General features: G+C 55.1%; 2 protein-coding genes across 9 annotated transcripts in view; one reads left to right on the top strand and one right to left on the bottom strand.

Annotated features, from left to right (window-relative positions):
- Positions 1 to 12,084, top strand: part of ZNF335 (zinc finger protein 335) — a 21,172-nt gene extending 9,088 nt beyond the window's left edge. For 5 of the 6 annotated variants that reach the window (XM_015237767.3, XM_072944310.1, XM_072944311.1 and 2 more), the window contains 15 exons: positions 63 to 223; positions 975 to 1,207; positions 2,106 to 2,199; positions 2,320 to 2,414; positions 4,882 to 5,141; positions 6,081 to 6,192; positions 6,275 to 6,649; positions 7,371 to 7,513; positions 7,594 to 7,748; positions 7,881 to 7,984; positions 8,078 to 8,155; positions 8,388 to 8,471; positions 8,553 to 8,618; positions 8,703 to 8,784; positions 8,878 to 9,283. In XM_015237767.3, the coding sequence (XP_015093253.1) occupies positions 63 to 223; positions 975 to 1,207; positions 2,106 to 2,199; positions 2,320 to 2,414; positions 4,882 to 5,141; positions 6,081 to 6,192; positions 6,275 to 6,649; positions 7,371 to 7,513; positions 7,594 to 7,748; positions 7,881 to 7,984; positions 8,078 to 8,155; positions 8,388 to 8,471; positions 8,553 to 8,618; positions 8,703 to 8,784; positions 8,878 to 9,005 (2,170 nt within the window). In that variant the 3' untranslated portion in view covers positions 9,006 to 9,283. Of the gene's footprint in view, positions 1 to 62; positions 224 to 974; positions 1,208 to 2,105; positions 2,200 to 2,319; positions 2,415 to 4,881; positions 5,142 to 6,080; positions 6,193 to 6,274; positions 6,650 to 7,370; positions 7,514 to 7,593; positions 7,749 to 7,880; positions 7,985 to 8,077; positions 8,156 to 8,387; positions 8,472 to 8,552; positions 8,619 to 8,702; positions 8,785 to 8,877; positions 9,284 to 10,567 lie in introns of those variants that run through there. The other variant, XR_012061771.1, reaches the window with a different exon arrangement.
- PCIF1 (phosphorylated CTD interacting factor 1) lies at positions 9,285 to 21,582 on the bottom strand. 3 transcript variants are annotated; one of them, XM_015237768.3, is made up of 17 exons: positions 20,968 to 21,582; positions 18,948 to 19,218; positions 17,543 to 17,685; positions 17,312 to 17,436; positions 16,020 to 16,157; positions 15,732 to 15,862; positions 15,456 to 15,610; positions 14,628 to 14,775; positions 14,444 to 14,527; positions 14,139 to 14,238; positions 12,937 to 13,099; positions 12,123 to 12,295; positions 11,895 to 11,981; positions 11,625 to 11,809; positions 10,830 to 10,923; positions 10,559 to 10,734; positions 9,285 to 10,473 (listed from the first exon to the last, which is right to left on the bottom strand). In XM_015237768.3, exons 3-17 carry the CDS (start codon positions 17,664 to 17,666, stop codon positions 10,245 to 10,247), a joined length of 2,112 nt encoding a protein of 703 aa, XP_015093254.1. In that variant the 5' UTR covers positions 17,667 to 17,685; positions 18,948 to 19,218; positions 20,968 to 21,582; the 3' UTR covers positions 9,285 to 10,244. The 3 variants fall into 3 exon arrangements, with proteins under 3 accessions (XP_015093254.1, XP_006202539.1, XP_072800414.1); XM_006202477.4 differs by having other exon boundaries at positions 19,048 to 19,218; positions 20,968 to 21,581; XM_072944313.1 differs by lacking the exon at positions 20,968 to 21,582 and adding an exon at positions 20,324 to 20,418 and having other exon boundaries at positions 19,048 to 19,218.

Below are 21,582 nucleotides of genomic sequence, written 5' to 3'. Positions count from 1 at the left end.
TTAGGACTGCAGCACCCCTGTCGCACCCGAACACTGAGCTTTCCCCCTCTGACCACCTCCAGGTTCAAGTGCGAGTTCTGCGAGTTTGTTTGTGAGGACAAGAAAGCACTGCTGAACCACCAGTTGTCCCACGTCAGCGACAAGCCCTTCAAATGTACCTTTTGCCCCTACCGCACCTTCCGAGAGGACTTCCTACTGTCCCACGTGGCAGTCAAGCATACAGGTCAGGCTGGCCATGCCCCAGCCCCACCCCACCATGGCTGGCGAGCCCTCAGGCTCCGTGGCCCCCAGTCGGAGGCTCAGCTCTGTCCTCCCCGCTGGCCTCCCCAGCCCCTGCCCTTCAATTGCAAGAGAATCCCCTCTAGGATGCACTCTAACCTCAGGTCCGACTCTAACTCAGCCAGCTCTTCTCTGTGTGCCTGGGGCCAGTCACTTGTCCTCTCTGAGCCTTTCTTAGCAGTGAGAGGGGGGATACCAACCATGTGGTTGTTATAAAAATGAGTTCCATTTGTTTCCGAGCCCTGCCTGTGCTGGGCGCTGGGGCTAGAGACGGGTCGTCCATAGGCCCTGCCCTTGGCAGATGAAGCAGCTGAAGCTGGCCCACGGAGGATAGACAGTGAAAGCTGGTTCTTCCTCCTCACTGGTGTGCAGCCCTCTGGCAGGCACGCTGGGGAAGATTAGAGAAAGAGAGCCAGGGGTCCCTTAGTTGGAATCCTGGCTCCTTGAGGGGAGGTGATTCATAAGAGGAGCCGTGGTTGAGTGACCTTAAAAATAGGCTCTCACAGGAAGGCTGTGAATGTGGAAGGCGGACCTGGTTCGTTTGTGTCCCGGCCCACTGGAGTGAACAGAGCATGTGTTCCCTGAACTTGAGCACACATCTCTGGGAGTGAATCAGCTGGGGAGGGCCTTGAGGTCATGGAAGGCTTCCTAGAGGGGGTAGGCAAGTCCAAGCGCCCCTTCACGTGTGCCTGCAGGGGCCAAGCCCTTTGCCTGTGAGTACTGCCACTTCAGCACAAGGCACAAGAAGAATCTACGCCTGCATGTGCGGTGCCGGCACGCGAGCAGCTTCGAGGAATGGGGGCGACGCCACCCTGAGGAGCCCCCCTCCCGCCGTCGCCCCTTCTTCTCTCTGCAGCAGATTGAGGAGCTGAAGCAGCAGCATAGTGCAGCCCCTGGACCACCACCCAGCTCCCCAGGGACTCCTGAGGTAAGCTCAGCCAAGCAGGCAGCAGACAGAAAAGGTCTGCAGGCAGGGCAAGGATGCCAGTATGATGCCACCTCTCCCAGCCCCAACATCCCCATTTGCACATTGGGTACAACGAAATGACCTCTGCCTCTCTGGATTATGGTAAAGAACAGCTGAGGTCACAAATGCCATCCCTAAGCTCAGACTAGGGGTGGTTTTCCAGCACTAGTATTAAAGAATGAAAATATCACTAGCTTAATTGTGGTAATAGTTTAGCATTTTCTCACATAAAAGAAGCCCAAAGGTCGGCAGCCCAGGGCTGATTTGGTGGTTCCGTGGTCAGTCATCAGGAACCAAGCTCTCAGTATTCTTTCCCAGTCATCCTAGGCATACAACTCACAATATTTATGGTTGCTTCATGGTCCAGTATGGCTCCAGAAGCTCCAGCCTTCCTAGCCACATCCCAAGCAAGAAGCAGGAGGAAGGGCTGGGGGGAGGGTAAAAAGGATGCCTGCCATCTAGCCATCTTACCTTCCTCGTGAACATTATCAAAAGCTCCTGCTTAGCCACATGGCCACACTTTACTTAGCTGCAAGGGAGGCTGAGAAGTACACTCTTATAGCTAAGTATGTTGCCTGCCCCAAAAGATGGACTATCACAATGTGCTGGTAGAACACAGAGAGGTTCTGGAGTCAGATGGTCTTGTGTTCAAGTCCCAGTTCCGCTACTTACTAGCTGTGGGATCTTTAACCTTAGTCGGTTCATCAGTAGCATTGAACTCTAAATATCTTGAAAAGTGCTTGTGTGAAAATGAAATAAGCCAATAGACATAAAGTGTCTGACATGCAGGAAGTGCTTGGTGATGCACTTAAATCTTGAGCTGCCCCCTCTCACACTTGGCCATATTCCTGCCCCACAGATACCCCCAGAGGCAGCACCTTTCCAGTCCCCTGAGAACCCCCCACTGCTCTGTTCTGACACCCTGGGTGGTGCTACCATCATCTACCAGCAAGGTGAGTTCTGAGGGAGGGTGGTAGCAGGGGCAGGGCTTGTGCTGATGGGGAGGGTGGGGAAGGGGGCATTGGGTGTCAGTTTCCTAGCCCTTTCTAAGGCTCGGGTCTTACCCAATGCAGGAGCTGAGGAGTCCACTGCCATGGCCACACAGACAGCCTTGGATCTGCTGTTGAACATGAGCACTCAGCGGGAGCTGGGGGGCACAGCCCTGCAGGTGGGTGAGCTGCTGGGAATTCTCTCCAGCCCGCCTACGCTTGATGCCAGCTCTGCACTGGACACAGGGGTGGAGGGAGGAGAGTGATGAAGCGGACATGCCCTGTCCTCAGGGAGCTCCCAGTTAGTGGGGAGACAGATCCACTGAAACCCAACGAGCAAACAAATGCAGAGGATGGGGACCAGCTGTGCCAGGGAGGCCCCAGGAGGCCAGGGAGGTCAAAGGATCTCCCACTCCACTCTCTGCAGTCACCAGCGACCTCCACCATGCTGAGTAGTAAGCACGACCCTTGTTGTTTCTGGGACCCTGTTCTCGTTGGTTTTCTGCTAGCTCTGTGGCCGCCCTGTGCCTGTGGGTCTGAAGTAGCTTTCCATCTAGCCTCGTGTCCTGATTCTGTGCCACCTCCTGCAGCCTGACGGACTCCCAAGGCTTTCTCCAGCTCAGAGCTCTTGCTTGTTCCATGCACCTGAAGCCCTCAAGTTCATTGTCTTTACTTCTCCCTCCTCCACCCCACTGCCTCCCTCCTCTCCTCATGTGCTTCTCTAAGGCAGGGAAACGTTGTTAGCACCTCTTGTCTCCCAGCCTGTTGAAAAGATGTAGATCGTATGTTTGAAATGATAATTTCCAAGAACTTGGAATAGTAACATGCTGCTCAGGGACACACAAAATTCCATGGAGGAGGAAGCCTGGTGCTGGACCTGGAAATCTTCATAGGGTTTAGTTTGCAGTGTTTGGGGTTATTTAGTTTTACATTTTTAGATAAATGTATCACTTTGTTACAGTTTTCGCCTTTGATATCATCCTTAGAAAGGCCTCCTTCACCTCAAGATTATATGAATATTCATTTGTATTTTCTTCTTAGGGGTTCATTTTTTACACTTAAATCTTTATTCCACCTGGAATTTATTTTTGGTGTATACAGAAAGGTAGGGGACTGTATTTTTTTTCCAAAAGTTTTCCAGTGCAGTAGATCAAATCCTCAAATCTTCCCTGTGGTTCAGAATACCCTCTTTATCGTGCACTAGATTCCCACGTGTACAGGAGTCTGTTTCTAGACAAGTTCTGTTCTGTTGCTCTGTCTGCTGTTCTTATGCCAGTGTCATGCATTTTGGGTTTCTTGTGTTTTGTTTTTTGTTTTTCTGGTTACAAAAGCATATGGTTGTAAAACTCAAAATGAGCATTAAGAAAAAAAACAAAACAAACAAACAAAAATGAGCATTAAGAAATACTCTCTTTAGAAAGTCCGTAAAATTCCTCCCTTCCCCTTAGTTTCCACTGTGAACAGCTTAATAAGCATTTCTGCAGAGTTTTGTCCATGAGCTCACCAACACATAGATCTTGTGATCCTCAAAAAATGGGATCACACTCCCCATGCTGATCGACAGCCTGCCTTTTCTTCCCTCGACAGCACGAGGCACCACCTGGCCACACACACGCATCTCTTGTGTCCTGACTTCTCCACATCACTCCATCAGATAGATTTCCTGAAGTTTTGTCAGTCCTTTATGACTGGATGGTTTCCAATTTTTTATTAACTCAAGGCAGTGCTCCAGTGCGCACACATTTTCAGGTGCTCATAAACATGTTTTTTAGTTTTTTTAAAAAGCCGCCTAGAAGTAGAATCAATGGATCCCGAGGTATGGAGCCTCAGAATAAGATACACTAATTACATGACCACCGCCAGAGTGTGTTTCCCCATAGCCCTGTCAGCACTGGGTAGCGTCAGTCTTTACAGGTCCCTTCTGTGCGTTGGGAGTAGATGTTGTGGTCTTATTTTGTAATTTTGTGATCATAAATGAGATTGAATTTTTCTGTGTGTTCATAGACCATTTTACTTCTTCTCTGACTTACCTGGGTCCTGTATCTATTTTTCTATTAAATTATTAGTCTCTTTATTATCACTTGGTAAGGTCTCTGTGTATATGAGGAAAGTCTACCTTTTATCTCTAATATGGATCATTAAATACCTCCCTTTGTTTTCTGATCTCATTTTATGGTTTGTTTTGCTGTAGGTTTTAGCGTCCTTTGTCGTGATTAGGAAAATCTTCCCATCCCAAAAATTATAAAAATATCCACATTTTCGTTTAAGATATTTCAAGTTTTATTTATTACATTTCAGTCTTTAATCAATGTGAAGCAGACTTTGGAGGAGGATGTGAGGTAGAGCTCTGACTCATTTTTTTTCTTAAATGGTTTGCCGCTTGTTCCTCTACCCCAGGCTTTCTTAACTTTGGCGCTTTGGGCCAGATAATTCCTTGCTGTGGGGCCTGTCCTCAGCATAGGATGTATGGCAAAGTCTCCTTCCAGTTGCTGGGAGCACACAGTTGTTATTGTGCAATTGACTGGCAGTGACACTGGGTCCAGCCAGAGTGTAGGGGAGCTTTGAGGCCCTGAGATAGAAAAAGGCCTTGAATGCCAGCTCCTTTGCCACAGACTCTACTCATGATGCCCACTGATACTGTTGCAGGTGGCTGTGGTGAAGTCAGAGGACGTGGAAACAGAGTTAGCGTCCTCCGGTGGGCAGCCCTCCCCAGCAGGTGCCACTCCCCAAGTGGTAACCCTGCACGTGGCAGAGCCAGGGGGCAGTGTGGCTGCTGAGAGCCAGCTAGGCCCCCCCGACCTACAGCAGATCACCCTGGCACCTGGGCCGTTCAGCGGGGCTGGTTACAGCGTCATCACGGCACCCCCTGTGGAGGAGGGCACATCAGCTCCCGGCACACCTTACAGGTGAGACCTGCCGCCTGCAAGACCCCATTCAGCCATTTATAGGTGTGCTGGGGGGGAGTCAGATGAGGACCCCACCTTCCCACCCAAGCCTAGTTGGCTCCTAATACATGTAAAATGATTGGCCTGTAGGGAAGTGATATCCCTTGCAGGAGGTCAAGAGCTACAATTTTTTGGCCACTGAAGATGTTCCAGGTACTTGACATTCATGAACTCGCTTAAACCATTTCCGTGAGATCCACGTTTCTCTCACTTTACAAACGAGGAGGGAGGTGAAGGAACTCACCTAAGGTCAGACATGCAGTAGATCTGAATGCTGGCTCATGTGTGCTTTGTTCTGGATGGTCTCGAAGGTGTTTTCCAGTTCTGACCTTTGGAAGGAGCTCAGGCGCCTTAACAAAACTGGAGGCCCTGCAGGTGTGCCTGGCTTCCTTTACACTGAGCACGTTTGGGGCAGAAGTGTTTGTTTTCCACGTTTGTCGAACCCCTAGGCACTCTGAGGAAGCCCTGCATCTAAGTACCGAATTGTTTAGCTGGGATGGGAGTCCGGATCCCGGGGCCAGCACCTGAGCAGCCCAGTCTCAGCATCTGCTCATGGGCTGTGGGTCCTTATCAGCCCTGCTGCCCCCACTTGCTCTCTCTTTCTGCCCCACTTGGCCGGCCTTGGGCTTGACCCCAGGGGCCTTTCAACCCGCCACCCATGCCCATTAAGAGAGTAGGGATGACCACTTTTGAGCAGGACAATACATTAGACACGTGGTCACCATTTACTGAAGAGGCAGTGAAGGATTGGATGGTAAGAGGCGCAGCCAGGATTTAAACTGGGGCTCTACCTGTGGTGGCAGTCACTCAGCTGATGACTTTCTTGGGGAAGGGGACTCCTGTGGCCCTCCAGCCTCTCAGAGAACATTGCCTCACCTCTCCCCTCCTTTGTGCTCACAGTGAGGAGCCCCCAGGAGAGGCAGCCCAGGCTGTGGTTGTGAGCGACACCCTGAAAGAAGCTGGCACCCACTACATCATGGCAGCCGATGGGACCCAGCTGCACCACATTGAGGTGAGGCTCGGGGTAGCCCGCCACTTCCCCATTTCTCATCCTTCCCTCCCTCTGTGCCTCATGTTCCCCAGTCTCTCCACAGCTGACTGCAGATGGCTCCATCTCCTTCCCAAGTCCGGATGCCCTGGCCTCTGGAGCAAAGTGGCCCCTGCTGCAGTGTGGGGGGCTGCCCAGAGACGGCCCTGAGCCCCTGTCTCCAGCCAGGACCCACCGGGTAGGGGACCCCCAGGGCTCTGCCTCCCCACCTCCTGCAGCCAGCAAAGCCCTGGGCCTGGTAGTGCCCTCCTCGCCACCATCTGCAGCCACTGCATCATCAAAGAAATTTTCCTGCAAGATCTGTGCTGAGGCCTTCCCTGGCCGAGCTGAGATGGAGAGTCACAAACGGGCCCACGCTGGGCCTAGTGCCTTCAAGTGCCCCGACTGCCCCTTCAGTGCTCGCCAGTGGCCTGAGGTCCGGGTAGGTGTCCCATGTGCCTCTGCTGGCACCTGACCGTGTAACAAACCTTGACTGAGCATCCCCTCAGGCAAAGCCCTTCCCTCCCCACTGACTCAGCAGGGCCCCAGCTGTCAGGGAGCTCAGTCTGGTGGGAAGGCAAACCAGGCCACGTGACTAACAGACCGACAGTGTCCCCAGGGGGAACTACGTGAACACAGCAGAGCACAACGGGATGAGTCACGTGGGCTTGGGATACTGGGGAAGATGTCACAGAGGCAGTGGCACGCCAGGGAGATTCAAGTCCTGCAGGATACAGAGGGCAGAGTCCAAGGGAGCAGGGGCAGTGTGGAGAAGGCTGGGTTCCAGGGCCCCTGGCCATTTGCCTGAGGACCACCTGTTCCCAGATGCAACCACACTGACTCCTCAGCAGCACAGTGAGGGAAGCAGGGCTCAAGCGTTAGGGCTGCAAGAGACCTTCAGTGGGCCCTCATCTGAGCCTGTGTGTTAGTTACATAGGGGGGTGAACTGAGTCTGAGTAGGGACAGGGCTTTCCAGGTGGCCTAGTGACGGAGCCTGTGGCTTTTCTCCCAACACCCAGCAGCACTAGACCTTAGTCTGGCGTGTACTTTTTACTCGGCTCCTCCCAGATCCATGGCACTGAGGTCAGGGTCCCTAGCAGCTCTATCTGGGGAGAGCTGTCTGTCCTGACCCAGCCAACACCCTTGACTCTGCCCGTCTGCAGGCCCACATGGCACAGCACTCAAGCCTGCGACCCCACCAGTGCAGCCAGTGCAGCTTTGCCTCCAAGAATAAGAAGGACCTGCGCCGGCACATGCTGACCCACACCAATGAGAAGCCTTTCGAGTGCCACCTTTGCAGGCAGCGGTAAGGCCAGGTGCATGGGGGTACAGGCTGTTGGGCACATGTGGTGGGGCTGCCCCTGAGCCTTCTTCCTTCCCCTTCAGGTTCAACCGCAACGGGCACCTCAAGTTCCACATCCAGCGGCTGCACAGTCCTGATGGGAGAAAAGCAGCAACCCCGACTGCCCGGGCCCCAGCCCGGACCCCCACCCAGACCATCATCCTGAACAGTGATGATGAGACACTGGCCACGTTGCACAGTGAGCTGCCCCTGGGGCCCCAGGGTGGATAAGAGACTTGAGCCACTGCCCCAGAGAGCACCCGTGGGCCAGAGTCGGGCCAGGGCATTTCAGGTTTCTCCAGAGCCCCTGAGTGTCTTCCTCTCTGCCCAGCTGCACTCCAGTCCGGTCACGGGGTTCTAGGCCCAGAGCGGCTACAGCAGGCGCTGGGCCAGGAACACATCATTGTGGCCCAGGAACAGACAGTGACCAATCAGGTGAGAGCCTGAATTGGGGGCCCTCATGGTAGGTCACAGGCAGGGGTGGGGATGCCTAGAGATCTGAAGCTAGAGGTGGCTTGGCCCTGGCAGGAGGAAGCCACCTATATCCAAGAGATCACTACGGCAGATGGCCAGACAGTACAGCACCTGGTGACGTCTGATAACCAGGTGAGCTGCTGCTGACCACCTCAGACATGAGTGCCCACACTCCTCCCTCCCCACCCAGCCCCAGGCCCACTTTGAGGAGGGACAGTACTTTCCAAACCACCACTCTGGGGGTCCCTTGCTTGCAGCTGCCATTGTTGATCAGGGGTGTGTCTCTGGTCACCTGGTCTGCCTTCCCTGCTGAGCTCCTGGTGAGCAGACCCCCAGCACCTGCCTCTTCTCTATCCTTCTTCAGGTACAGTACATTATCTCTCAGGATGGTGTCCAGCACCTGCTACCCCAGGAATATGTTGTGGTCCCAGAGGGCCATCACATCCAGGTAGGCCAGACCTGGGACAAGAGTGAGGGGAGGGATGTACATTCTCCTCCTAGGATTACTGGGTTGGCTTCCTCTCTCCAGGTACAGGAGGGCCAGATCACACACATCCAGTATGAACGAGGGGCCCCTTTTCTTCAGGAGTCCCAGGTAGGGCCCTTTGGGGAACCAGGTGGAGCAGGGGCATGGGCTAGGGTCCGGTAAGGCCATATCTCATTGGCTTCTCTCCTCCAGATCCAGTACGTGCCCGTGTCCCCCAGCCAGCAGCTTGTCACACAGGCCCAGCTTGAGGCTGCAGCACACTCAGCTGTCACAGGTATGGGGGCTGGACCCTGAGGATCACGGGGGCCTGAGGTCCAGGCCTAGCACCTGGGCCTCAGGCTCACTATCCTTTCCCCTCCCCTGGCAGCGGTGGCTGATGCTGCCATGGCCCAAGCCCAAGGTCTGTTTGGCACAGAGGAGGCAGTGCCTGAACACATCCAACAGCTGCAACACCAGGGCATCGAGTACGACGTCATCACGCTGACGGATGACTGAGCCCCAGGGATCCAACTCAGACCATGGATGTTGGGGCCAGCCCAGCTGGGGGTGAGGGGCCCACGGGGACTGACTCCCTGCTCCACCTAGGGTCTCAGATACTAGCAGCCAGCATCCTGTCACTCCTGGGGAGCCAGATCTGTGCTGCTGAGGGTAGGGGACAGCCATGGGCCCCAGCCAGGACATGCTGGGGCCCCAGCCTGCAGGCAGGCTTTGGAAGAGAGGTTTATTTTTGTTTGGACCCTCAGTCTCAATAAAGGGACCAGAGTCCAGCCCTGGCCAGCTCACTTTGTCCACTTGCTGCTACAGCCTGAACCCAGCAAGGACTTAGGAAGCAGGAGGAGCCCGTTAACAGCCCACAAAGAGGGGAGTGAGGTGGAGGCTGCCCAGCCCTGTGGTGTCTGTTGCCTGGGCTCTGTAAGTACAGTGGCCCAGCAGCAAGGCAGACCCTTGCTTGGGGCAGAGGCCTGATAACTGGGAGATGGCTAAGCTGGTGAGAACCCCACTGAGCCCCTTCAGACCCTGCTTCCTTCCCAGCCCCAAGGGAGCACTGGCACCATGCCCAGAGATCCTCGGAACACAGCCAGGTGCCTGTACCGATGCCAAACCCTAAGACCTGGTGGCTCTGAGCCGCTCTTCCTTCTGACCCTCAACTGTAAAACCCTGGCTTCCCAATCCCTGTGGTGGCTCCAGGGCCCACAAGGGTCTAGCTTTCTACCTGGACACAGCTACCTACCCGCTGCTTCCCAGGGGTACGAGCACGGGGCCCAGCTGCGGGGACAGTGGGATGAGAAGTTAGTTAAATGCCAGAGCCCTGGTTTAGGGTGTGAAGGCCCAGGGGTCAGGAGAAGGTGAGCCTGGAGGTATAGGGGTGCGGTCCCAGAAGGAGCTCCAGGTTCTGCAGCCTTCTCTGCCCTCAAGACCCTCACACATTTTGGGGGGGGGGGTTCTGTATTTCCTTTTACAAATGAAACAAGGTGGCAACAGGATGGGGGTGGGGAAAGGGAGGGAAGGCATAGGGCCTATTTACAAGGGCCTTGGAGTGAGTCTGAGATGGGAAGGTGGGAGTTGGGGGCAGGGAGGGGGAGCCCTGGCAGAGCCATAATCTTCCTATGTCATTGGCAGCCTGAGTCCTGCTGCCCCCCAGAGGGAGAGTCCTAGGGTCCGCTCAGCCCCGAGAGGCCTGAGTCCCAGCAGTCCATACCAGCACTCTGGGGCTCCTCCTCCCCGCAGGATGTGTTAAGTAGGGTGAGGCTCGCGGCTGGGGCCCTGCTCGCGGCCTGAGTCCCGGTCCTTGGCCTCCGAGGAGGACGATGAGCCGCCGGAGCCATGGCTGCGGCCTGACTGCCGGTAGGCTGTGTTCAGCTCCTGCAGCCGCTCAGGCGTCGGCCCCCACTTGGCAAAGCCGGGCTCGTTCTGTAGGAAGAGCACGGCTGTGTTGTGCACGGCCTTGTAGTGCATTTCCTCCCTGTGGGCAAAGGCAGCAGCTCAGGGAGGGGCCCGGCCTGGCCTGGTCAGCCAGGCCCTCCTGCCCCACCCTCCCCAGCACCCACTTCTTGCAGATGTGCTGGGAGCCACTGCGGTACTCATGCTCGAAGGCAGGCAGGACCAGCTGGTGGCGCTTGAAGCGGCTCTGCTCCATGCGGGTGAGCGCCGGTGTCGGGGGTTCCCGCCACTCAGGGATGAACACGATGAAGGACAGGGGCTCTGGCGAGCTCTCAAGCAGTTTCTGTGGGAGGGGGCCCGGGGTGGATGTCAGGGGCTGTCCTCCAGATGGCTGGGCAGCTTGCTCGCCACCCCCACCCCCAGCAGCAACACACCCACCTCGAAGTGAGATACCATGGCATCCATGAGCTCCTCGCAGAACGGAGGGTTGGCCTCGAAGGAACCACTCAGCGGGGAGAAGTCCAGGCAGGGCCTGGGGACAGAGGTGAGCATTCTAAGTCTTACCGGGACACAGTCCCTCAACCAAAAACAGGCGATGCCCCCACTCCTAGACAGCCGCTTTGAAGAGATGGCTGGGGTCAGGCCAGAGGCCAACATTCACCCTTAATTTGTCCTGGGATAGGGTGTGGCTATCTCTATTGAATGGATGGCAACAGAGAGGCTCAGGCTGGAGGGCCCAAGTTCACCAAGCTGGTTAGTGGAGGAGCTAGAGCCCAAATCCAGTTCTGACCCTGCTGCCACCACAGCACAAGCCACACCCAGGAATCCCCCAACTGCCAGGCTTTTCCCTCTTGCTGGCCTGGCCACACTTTCCTACTGGAGGCAGCACTATCTTCCCCTCTCATCTGTGCTCCCCCAACCACCATGCTAGTCTGTAAAATCTCCACCCTGCATTCCTCTCAATGCCCAGAATCAGGTGCTCCTACTCCAAACCTGGGCTAATTCAACAAGCAAGCCACAGGCTGGGTTAGGGGATTTTGCAGGCTCCTAGAGGTTCCGCAACAGGTCCGAGGTCACATAGCTGGTAAGGGGGGATGGCGAGGACTCCACCCAAGACTGCCTGACTCCAAAGTCCGAAAGCTCTAGGAAGCAGCTGATCGAGGTGGGCCTCTGTGCTCTGGAGGACAGCTGCTTAGGTGAGAGAGGACCCACAGGGGAACCCCTGGCTCTCACCCGCGGGAGCCAAAGTAGCCATCTGTGTCGGGGAAGGCAGAGCAGTACTGGCGGAAGTAGCAGTTGAGGGGCGAGGCGAAGCACTCGAAGCTGACGCCGAAAAGTCGGTGAAGGGCCTCGAAGACGTGCACAGGCAGCGATCCCTGCAGGCCTGTCCCCTCGTAGAGGCCCACGCCGAACATCATCTGCAGAGCGGCCTGCTCAGCCTCCAGGGTGCAGCCTCCCCGCCCCCTCCAGTCGAGCCCTGCCCCAGCTGCCCCAGGCCTGTACCTGGTACCGTCGGAGAAGACACCAGACTCGGGGCAGGAACCTCTCAAAGGCAGAATCATCAATGCAGCTGTAGCGGTAAAGGAGCCACTGTGGGACAGAAAGCAGTAGGTTTCAGCAGCGAACCCTCCCTCTCTCACTGGCCTCCTGCAGAAGACTCCAGGTGGAGGAAGAGCCAGCCTCATGTCTCCCACCTGAGGGGACCCGCCTCCCCCTCCCCCCAGCTCTTACCAGCTTGCTGAAGTAGTTGCGGCTGACCTTGACCATCTCGCCCTTGTACCGGATGCAGACCACGTTGTTCTCCATATGCATCTCCACGCTGGGCATGGGAGGCGCAGACACGGCCAGCCGCACTGGGTAGCAGTACACCAGGCGGGGCTCCACCTCGGGGGCCTCCACCTCCTCTGTGGGCAGGAGATCAGTGAGGGGCCGCCAACTCTCACCCTGCACAGCCTCAGTGCCCACCACAGGCCAGGAGCTTCACACATGCAGTAACCAAGGGAGGTAAGTCTCATCCCAGGGAGGAATAAACTGCAGCTCAGACAGTTCCGTAACAAAGGAAACAGCCAGGCCACTGGCAGGGCGACAACTGTGGCTCATGTCCGCCTGTTCTGTACTGACACGGGCCCCGGTCCGCCCGCCTCGGGGCCTGGCAGGCAGGGAGGCAAACTACAGGCTGTGGGTCTGCTGCCATGGTCTTCGTCACCAGTCACAGTACCTTATTTTGGGATTTTTTGGGGCCCAGCACTTTGAATTCCCACTGAATCCTCATGATCCTGGGGCTAGGTATGACCTCAGTGAGGCTTACAGGGACTGGGTGTAAACGCAGATCCACTTAACTACTCATCCCTGGCCTGCCTTTCCCACCTCCGGCTCTCCCTTTCTCATCACTTCTGCTTCCTAGAGGAGTGGCGAAATCCTGCCCAGACACTGCCCTGAGAAACGGGCTTCCCCAAACCACTCCGCAGCCTTGCAGCTCAGCCTCACCTGTCCCTTCAGCCAGGGCCTGGGATGCCGAGCTGACAGCATCACACCAGCCCCCTACCTGGGATGTTGTTTTCCTTGAGGATGGCAAGGTGCTTCTCTCGGATCCGTTTGACGTACTCCAGGGAGATGTGGTAGATCTTACTGCAGATGCCTTCCACCGAGTCCTTGGCTGCGGCCGAGACATGGGGGCCACACTGCCTCCGTAGATGCTCCAGGCGATCCTGGAGGAGACACTCCTGATCAGGGCTTTAGTAGGCTGGCAGGGAGGGCTGCGAGATTCCAACAGTCCTCATTTTAAAACAGTCTCTGCTACTTACTAGCTGTGTGAGTTGGACAAATCCCTGGGAATCGTGAACCTTATTCCTCAACTGTTCAGGGAACACACGACACTGAACCTAACAAGGCAGTCGGAGTATCAAATACGATCACTTCCATTAAGGGCTTACCAGGCCCCTGGCATACAGTAAGTGCCCAATGAATGCCAGCACTTATTGTTGGAGTTACACTGTGCCAAATCTCATGATACTTGCTGGGGAACAGAAAAACCGGCACCATCCCTGCTCTACCAGAGGGACCATCGTAAGTCAGGATCCCCCTGGTCACTGCAGATTTGCAGTTTGAGCTTTTAGTGACTTGTAAGGTTAACTGTAGGCATTTGTAATTTTGCTGAATTGCACGTGTGAAAGTGATGGGTGAAAATAAGTCACTCTGGCTAGTGAGTACACCTACCTTTGTCACTCTACGTGTCAAGTACACAGTTACTACCGTGAAGTGCGAAACCTTGTCTCTTGTGAAAAAGGGTCCTGAAAAGAAAGTCCATTGCTAGTGCTGGTGGAGAGTTAAAGAAGTGATGGGTTTGGGCCAGGAAACAGAATTGTTTTCAATGCATTAAAGTGGGCAACTGAACCTGGCGGTAGCCCTTAACTGAGACAGGGCCACACACAGCTGAGAAAAGGCAGTTTGTTGGTCTGTTTCTAAAAATCTAAAGGGAGATGTTGAATATTCATTAAGTGGAAAAGGCAGCTGTTTATGACGTGTGGCCGAGCAAAGGATTCCATTAAGAACCTGAATGGAAGTTTTCTTTGGGAGAAAGCCAGGAGCCTAGACAAACATCTCCACAGACGTGAGTCTGGGGACCGAGGAGTGTCAGGTGTGCTGCACTGCACAAAAACTGGCTGCCCGCCTCAGCAAGCAGAGTGGGCATCTCAGAGGCAGTGGCCACAAAGCCAGTCCACTGGCCACCTGCCCAGGGCCACTCACCATGTAGTCCTCCTTGGAGGCAGAGTGGTCCTTCCGCAGCCAGCTGAAGGTGTCCTCCACGTTCCACTTGACCACCTTCCTGCTGTCAGGGGATGCACTCCTGCCAGGCGAGGGTGCATTAAGGGGCTGGCTGTTAATGTACCCCACCTTCCTAGCTCCTCCCCCCACCACTTCCAATAGTGGCTTACACCGCAGCCCTTGTTCTACCTCTGGGAGGTGGCCCCACTCCTGCCACCAACAATGACAGAGCCCTATGAGTAGGTCAGGTGGCCTTTGCCCTCCCCACTCTGGTCACAGAGCCAAACCTAGACTCAATGAGCCGCCTGGCAGCCTCCGCGTATTTGAAGAGCAGGCGCTTGGCTTCCTCCCGGAACTTGATTCGGGATAACCTGCATTAGAGAGATTAGAAGACAGAGTTAGAGCCCTTCTCTGTGGGACTGGGCACACAAGCCAAGCTGCCTGGGTCCACCCCAGCTCTTGGGGCTGTACCTGATGGGAATGTCATTCATGATTTCTCGAAACATGGAAGGTGACACAACTGGTTCGCAGTTGCTTGGCAACAGGGGATCAGAACCTTTGTCCACGACCTTGCGCTCCAGCATCCAGCGGTTGAAGGATTCCCGAGGGGGCTCAATGCCTGAGGGACAGGAAAGCTGATGAAGGTCTGGGTTCAGCCAGCGGGCTCCACGTGGGCCAGTACACAGGAGGCGCGGTGCGAGCACTGGTGCAGCAGTGAACAAGACCCGGCCCCTGTGATGTCAGGAGCTTACATCCTCAGCAACATTTCCAAAATACATTCTGAGAATCACTAGTTTTATAAGGAGTGTTACAAAGGGTAACAAAGAAGGGAAGGAGAGATTCTATATTTCAGCGAAGTTAAGCAAGTTTATTTACTAATTAATAAAAGCTGAGGTTTATTAAGCACTTACTCCTTGTAGTAATCCTGTGAGGGGTAGGTGCTCTCGTTTTTATGCCATTTTACGGATACATAAAGAGGCTTCGAACAGTGCCTGGCAGATAGTAAGCACTGTGGAAGTGTTAACAATTATTTCTGTCATTTTGGTACTACTGACCCCAGCCACCCTCTCTGTAGGCACTGTTCCTGTCACTATCGCACAGATGAGGTACCACAAGTGCAGAGAGGTTAAGCTATGAGCCCGGGGTCACAGAGCCAGCAGTTAGTGGAGCTGGACTCCCACAGCACACACTCTAAACCACTGGGCTCCACTGTGTGCTCCCCAAGCCCAGATGGCCAATCCCCAGCTTGTGCTAACGGTGGATGAAGACAAAGGAGGCCGGGATCCAGGAGGCAATTACCCTCTCGCTGCTGGCACAGCTCCCGGTAATGCTGCCGGAGCTTCAGGATGAGCTGGGAACGGAGCAGCTCCACCTCGGGATGTGGAGGCAGCACCTCTGAAGGCCCGCGGTGCTTGATGACGGCGTTGGTCTGAATGTCCAGATCCCAGTAGACCCTGGGGCACAGGCAGGAGCAATGAGAAAAGGAGGGATGCCCTGCCTGCGACCCCAGCCCTCAATCCCAGGCAGGCTGGCCGCCAACGATGGGTGCCCCCACACTGATCAGCCAAGACTCACTCAGTGGGTCGGAGGAGAGCCGCCTGCTGTTTATCTTCAGGGGATGTCCCCCAAATCTTCAGTGTTGGGGTTCCTGGGACACTGGGGGAGCTGGGCACTGACGGTCCTGTGGGTGTCATGGGAATTTCAATCTGGAGAAAGAATCAAAGGCACCAGGTCAAGAGAGCTGGCCCACAGCTCCAACATGGCACCCCCGACCAGCCTGCTGATGCCCAGCCCTCGTGGGGGCCTGCCAGCTGCCTGGGCCGCTGCCGACCAGCCAGTTCCTGAGCGTCCACACACACTCACCTTGGGCTTCTTCACGCCATTGCCGCTGGGCTGCTCGTCTGAGAGCTGCTGCTTTCGGGCCTTGTTCTCAGCCGGGGGGGTTTCCACCAAGCTTGAATCTTGGGGCAGGGGGGTCGCATTCAGCCCCAAAGGGTCCGACTAGTGGAGAGAGACCAGCAGAGTTGCAACCAGGGTCAGAGGCTTAGAAGTCCCAGTACTGCAGAACCCTGATGCCCTCCTGCCCCCTGCTCCTACTCCTTGGAGAAGAGCAGAGGGGGCTGGGAGGCCGAAGGAATGCTGGGCTCCACTCCTGCCTACTGCTTGGCAACTGTATGACCCGGGGGAGTTCTTTCCCTTCCTAATTCCCTCACCTTCCCTGCCTCACCACTGAAGAGATTAAATGAGTCAATGACTACAACCAGTTTAATGTGACATCTGACATGAGATCAGTGCCCAGTACATGTTAGTTTCTTTTCCTTAAGAAACAGGATGAAAATCAAGAATAAAGGAAAACCTTAGGAAATGCTCATTTTTTAAGAAGCATTTAAAAAGTTCCCTGTGAATGGAACTCCTTTGGTGACACTAAGAAGAAGAGTGTGATGGTGGGCAAGGTGTGGCCCTGAAAGCCCATCAGGTGTGAGTCCTGCTCTGCCTCTTACTGGCTTGAGGTTTTGGGCCACATCACTCCCCCTCTCTGAGCTTCAGTGTCTCCATCTGCAAAATGGGGATTGATCGTGCCCAAAAAAGAAAGTGCCTCAACTGACAGAGACCTCAAAGCCCACATTCCACCAGGCAGCCAGTGCCTCTACTTCCCCAACAAGCTGACATCTCTGCTTCTAGACAGCGCTTCTCACCTCTTCCTCCCCTCACTGAGCTAACCTCCTCACCTTAAACCCCGACGCAGAGCTTTCCCTGTCCCCTCCCCTCCCCCAGGCCCAGGCAGGATCCCTGCTACTATGACATTCCTCTTCTTGTAGGTGCTACACTGTAATCCTCCCCTCCCCCTAGTAGACCACTTGCCCCCTAAGCGTGCAAAGTGCAAGGGCAGGACCAGGTCTATCTCGTTCACAACCGCATCGTGGGCACGGTGCCCAACGTGCAACACAAGGTCAGTGTCACATTATTTTAATCATCTTTTTACGAGTCGTCCATGCTGGAGTGTAGTTGCTGAGAGGGCAGGAATTGTGTCTTGCTTGTCATCGTGTCCCTGGGTCCCGACAGGACTAAGTACGTAACAGCTGCTCAGGGTATGTTTGGGGAAGGCCCAGATGCCAGAAGCTGCTCTGAGACCTCTGCCCAAGGCCGCCACTCACAATTACGTCATGCTGGCCCAGCACGGGCATCTCCCACAGGGACTGGTTGGTGAATCGGTTGAAGTAGTAGGGACGGTTCTCCCTCCTGCTCCAGCACTTCTCCCAGCCTGCGTGCACCAGCTCCTCTGCAAACAGGCATGGAACCCAGCCAGGGTCAGGGCTGCTCCTGGGCACCCTTCCTACCCTGCTACCACCACCACCCCCCCTCCGCCCACTGTCCCTCACCAGTACCTGGGAGGTCCTGCACCAGGCGGATGGGCTTTGGAGAACAGGGCTGGCTCTGATTGGAGGTCCCCGGGGAGTGACTCAGCAGGGACGCCTCCTCCCGGGGACTGCCGTGATTCTCATTGGCCATCTCAGCACCCACACCGGACCTGCCACACAGAGGACCGAAGGGTGTCACAGATAGCAGGGCATGGAGGTCAGTTCCACCTCCCCACCCACCAATTACAATCCACCAGGGGCGCCAGTGACCACCTGCACATGTGAAGAAATCAATCCAGTCCTGTCCTGGAGGGGCAGCCTGGTGCCACAGAAAGAGCCCTCAGATTGCAGTTCCCTCAGCTGTAAAATGGGTGCACTCCTGCTGCTTTTTTGGCCTGAAATACTCTCCCCAATTCTCTGCCTGGCTTATCACTAGGCTCACATCCTCCAGGAATTCCTCCTTGACTCTCCCTTCCCCAGGCTAGGTGCTCAGAGCCCCTCCTTAAGGCCACGAGCATCTCCACTGTGTACGCAAAGTCTGGTCCATCAAATGGGTTTGTCTCCTCATTGGACTGTCATCACTCCCAGGACTCAAAACCGAGTCCAGTTCAGCCCTCTCTAGTGCTCAGCATGGTACCTATTCATTCTGCCAGTGTTTACCAAAACCAACAGTGGCAGCCAAGACAGAGCCGGGTGTGTCTTTTAGAAGCTATCCCCGTAGGAGGGAAGAGTTAACTCCTCCTCTTCCCTTTTCTTATCCAGTAAAATCTAACTGGAACACAGCACAGCCCAGGAATGGACATGGCATCTAATTAGATGCCCCATTCTACACTACAGAGCAAGAAGCAATTTTGTTGCTAAAAGAACCAATGGGACTGAGAAGGAACTGTGTTCAGGTGAAATCCCCAGGTGAAAATTTACTTTAAATACCAGGAAGGTCAACTCCTTCTGGTTTGTGCTCCCTACCACCCCACCCAAAGCACATCCAGCACAAGCCTCAATGGCCAAAGTGGTTCCCAACCTGGCTGTTAGACTCCTAGGAGCCAACTGAGATCAGACTGATGCTCCTAAAGTTGTTTTCAATGGAACAATATCCAAAAGAAATCAAACATTTGCCCACAAAAAGACCCAAAAAGACCACAAAGGCACATTTAAATGTTGGTTATCATTGCTGCTGAAATTTTATGAATTCATTGTGGGCACGCTGATTATCTCATGCTGATCAGAAGTTCAGATTGGTTGTTGACAACATCATAGAAATCACTGGGGTCCTTGATTTTATTGTACACTCAGTCATAGATGTCTTAATTTGGAAAAAGGAAAAATAAATATACTTCATCTGTACAGTTTGGCAGATAAGAATGCAGGGAACAAGAGAACATACATACAACAAAAGGAGGTGAGGATAGTAGAAAGGTTTGGAACCACTGACCAAGGGGAGCTGCCTTGGTTCTCTGGGGAGGAGGAATTCCCGGTGCCCTGGGGCTGAGCCCACAGGTCTCAAGGCTGAACGAGGTCCCTCTTTTTCTCACCCTCTGGGGTCTGCAACGCTAGCATGAGAGGATTTTCTTCTCCCGCCAGACAGACCCCCACGTCACAGGGTCCCACAGAAGCAGTGGGCAGGGCTGCAGGAAAGCTCAATAGGCAGGTGGTTGCTCAGCAGTGGAGTGGACGGGGTCCCAGGGGATTCCTCGTGGCAGCAACTGCAGAGTAAAGAGAAGAAAAGAGAGTTGCAGACCTGTGAAATCCTGCAGAGCAGGGACAACAGCAGGAGGGACAAAGACACCGGGCACATCGGGAGCCCCCAAAACAGGGCAGGACACACTGTGGAAGAGCTGGAGATTTAGGGGATGAAAACAGTACTTCTCAAGCTTCCAACCAACAGGTTCACCTTCACAGACTTGTAGCCCACACAGTCCCACAGGGCCCCCACTTGAGGAGGTCCCTGAGCCTGGTTTAATGCTCTGCGGTCACCGTCTTCAGCTTTTTAGTAAGTTTTTAACATGAGGCCCACATTCTCACTTTGCACACTTGATCCCACAAACTGTGTGCCTGGTCTTGCCAACTAAAGTACACCTAAGGTAAGAAAAAAATTAACAAACATACATATCACAGATGGGAGGACACAGACACAAGCCACCCACAGTGAGTGAAAAACATTTCTTTGCATCAGGTGTTTAATTTAAAAAAAAATAGTAATAACACGTGTAAATGTATTATATAACAGAGCACGTTCCCCTTTATTGGAAAATTATTTTCCCCAAGAAACATTGTGTGATACTGATGCACCAGGTAGATGAACTATGCCGAGGAGACACAAACAGCATAGTTTAGTGAGGTCAAGTGGGGACACTGCAGTGTTTCCAAAACCAGCTATGCATCAGAACCATCAGAGAATTTGTAAAAGAAACAAAACAAAAAAACCCTCAGATTCCTGTCCCTCACTCCACATTGTAGGAGTCAGAAGTGGGGAGGGGAGGCAGACAAAAATTTGTATTTTTTAAACGCACCGCATAAGTGGGAATGAGAGATTGGATGACTAATTTTTCCACTTTACACCGTTTCAGTTCTCTCCAACTTATTACTAAAAAGCTTTTCTAATTCCCCACGTAATTTGAATGCAGCAAGTCGGTGGCCAAAGTACCAGCTCTGGGTTTGGAAAGACAGGGGTTCCAGACCCTCCTGCCATTTTCCGATTTATCAAATCAAAATCACTCAACCTCTGTGGTCTCTTATGAGTAGAGCCTAGCATACTGTACACTCTCAGTAAGAGGTAACTGTTACTACTAAAATAACGTTTTTATTTACCCTGTGGATTCCCACCCTCACTCACACCGCAGTCTAACAGTGCCGAACGGCTTAAGGATAAACTGTATCTGCGCAACCGGAGGAATCCACCAGAAGGAAAAGAAACTCCGACTCCAGGATTGGAGGAAGAGGGGGCGGGATTATTTCAGTAACGCACCAATGAGAATCCTCTTGCCCAGTAGGGAGGCGTCAAAGGGCTCGCAAAGCGCGCAGGCGCGGGGGCGCGCGATGGCGGGGAGGGGCGACCCCCAGCGCGCGCGCCCTCCCCTCCCCCCCACCCCAGCGGGGGCGGGCTGTTTGGCGCGCGCGCGCCGGCCCATCTCCCGGGCTCCGCCCCCCGCCCCGCCGCGCGCTCCCGCCCCCGGGCTGAGGCGACTCAGAGTCGGAGCCCGACACAAAGGCGGTGGCGGCGGAAGCAGCGGAGGGGCCCTAGAGGCCGCTCCGCCCGCGCTCTCCGGACCCAACTCCCTCATCCAGGCCACCAGCCCGGCCGCCCACCCGTGGGCCTAAGATGGCGGCGGCGGCAGAGAGGGGCGAGCGGTAAGCCGGAGCGGAAAGCGCCGGAGGGGCCACCGCCGCCTGGCTTCGGATCCCCGGACCCTGGCGCGGCTCGCGGCGGAACCATAGCTTCCTGGGACTCTTACCTGCCCGCAGCGGACTCGAGGGGACGCGGCTACACGTTCTGCTCGACCGCCCGTTTTGCCGCCTCCGCCTCGCCCTCCCCAGCGCCGCTGCCGCCATCTTGTGTCCCGGGCCGGGACTCCGCGCTGCGCATGCGCTGGTACCGCCTTTGAGGGGCCTCGCCGCTGTCGCGCCGCCATCTTGAGTGTGGCAGGACCGGCCGACTCCTTATACCCTGCTTGCTGTGGGCCCCCTCCCCTTCCTCCCGTTCTTCCTTGGTGTCCCATGCGGGTTGAAGGAGGGGGGGCAGCTTTGTGGGCCCTGGGATGTGGACCGAGGAGGGGACAGACTCACAAGCACACTCCCTGCCTCAGTTTCCCCTGTGAGCACACTCACTGGCGCCCGAGGACCTGGGTGGGCGGTGCGCGGGCAGGGTCGGACTGAGTGTGCGCAGCAGGGGGCGCGGGGAGAGTTTGGAACCTGCGGGGTCTCAGCTCCGACGCCGACCCTGGGGCGGAGTCCTGGTGACGTAGACTCTAGACGTACGGAGGATCTGGGTCCTAACTCCGCCGGGGCTCTGCCACTTCCCGGCCAGTTGCTTGCCCACTCTAGGTCTGTTCAGAATATTTTCCAACCAT

The sequence above is a fragment of the Vicugna pacos genome, chromosome 19 (assembly GCF_048564905.1).
Source record: "Vicugna pacos chromosome 19, VicPac4, whole genome shotgun sequence".
Taxonomy (NCBI): Eukaryota; Metazoa; Chordata; class Mammalia; order Artiodactyla; family Camelidae; genus Vicugna; species Vicugna pacos.
This window is presented reverse-complemented; position numbering and strand designations above follow the sequence as displayed.

Excerpts from the sequence above, each read along its gene's own strand:
- PCIF1 (XM_015237768.3), bottom strand. The coding sequence starts at position 17,666 with ATGGCCAATGAGAATCACGGCAGTCCCCGGGAGGAGGCGTCCCTGCTG. Across the intron at positions 14,239-14,443 it reads AGGCGGCTCATTGAGTCTAG|GAGTGCATCCCCTGACAGCA; the intron begins GTTTGGCTCTGT and ends CTCGCCTGGCAG. Across the intron at positions 11,982-12,122 it reads GCAACTACTTCAGCAAGCTG|TGGCTCCTTTACCGCTACAG; the intron begins GTAAGAGCTGGG and ends TCTGTCCCACAG.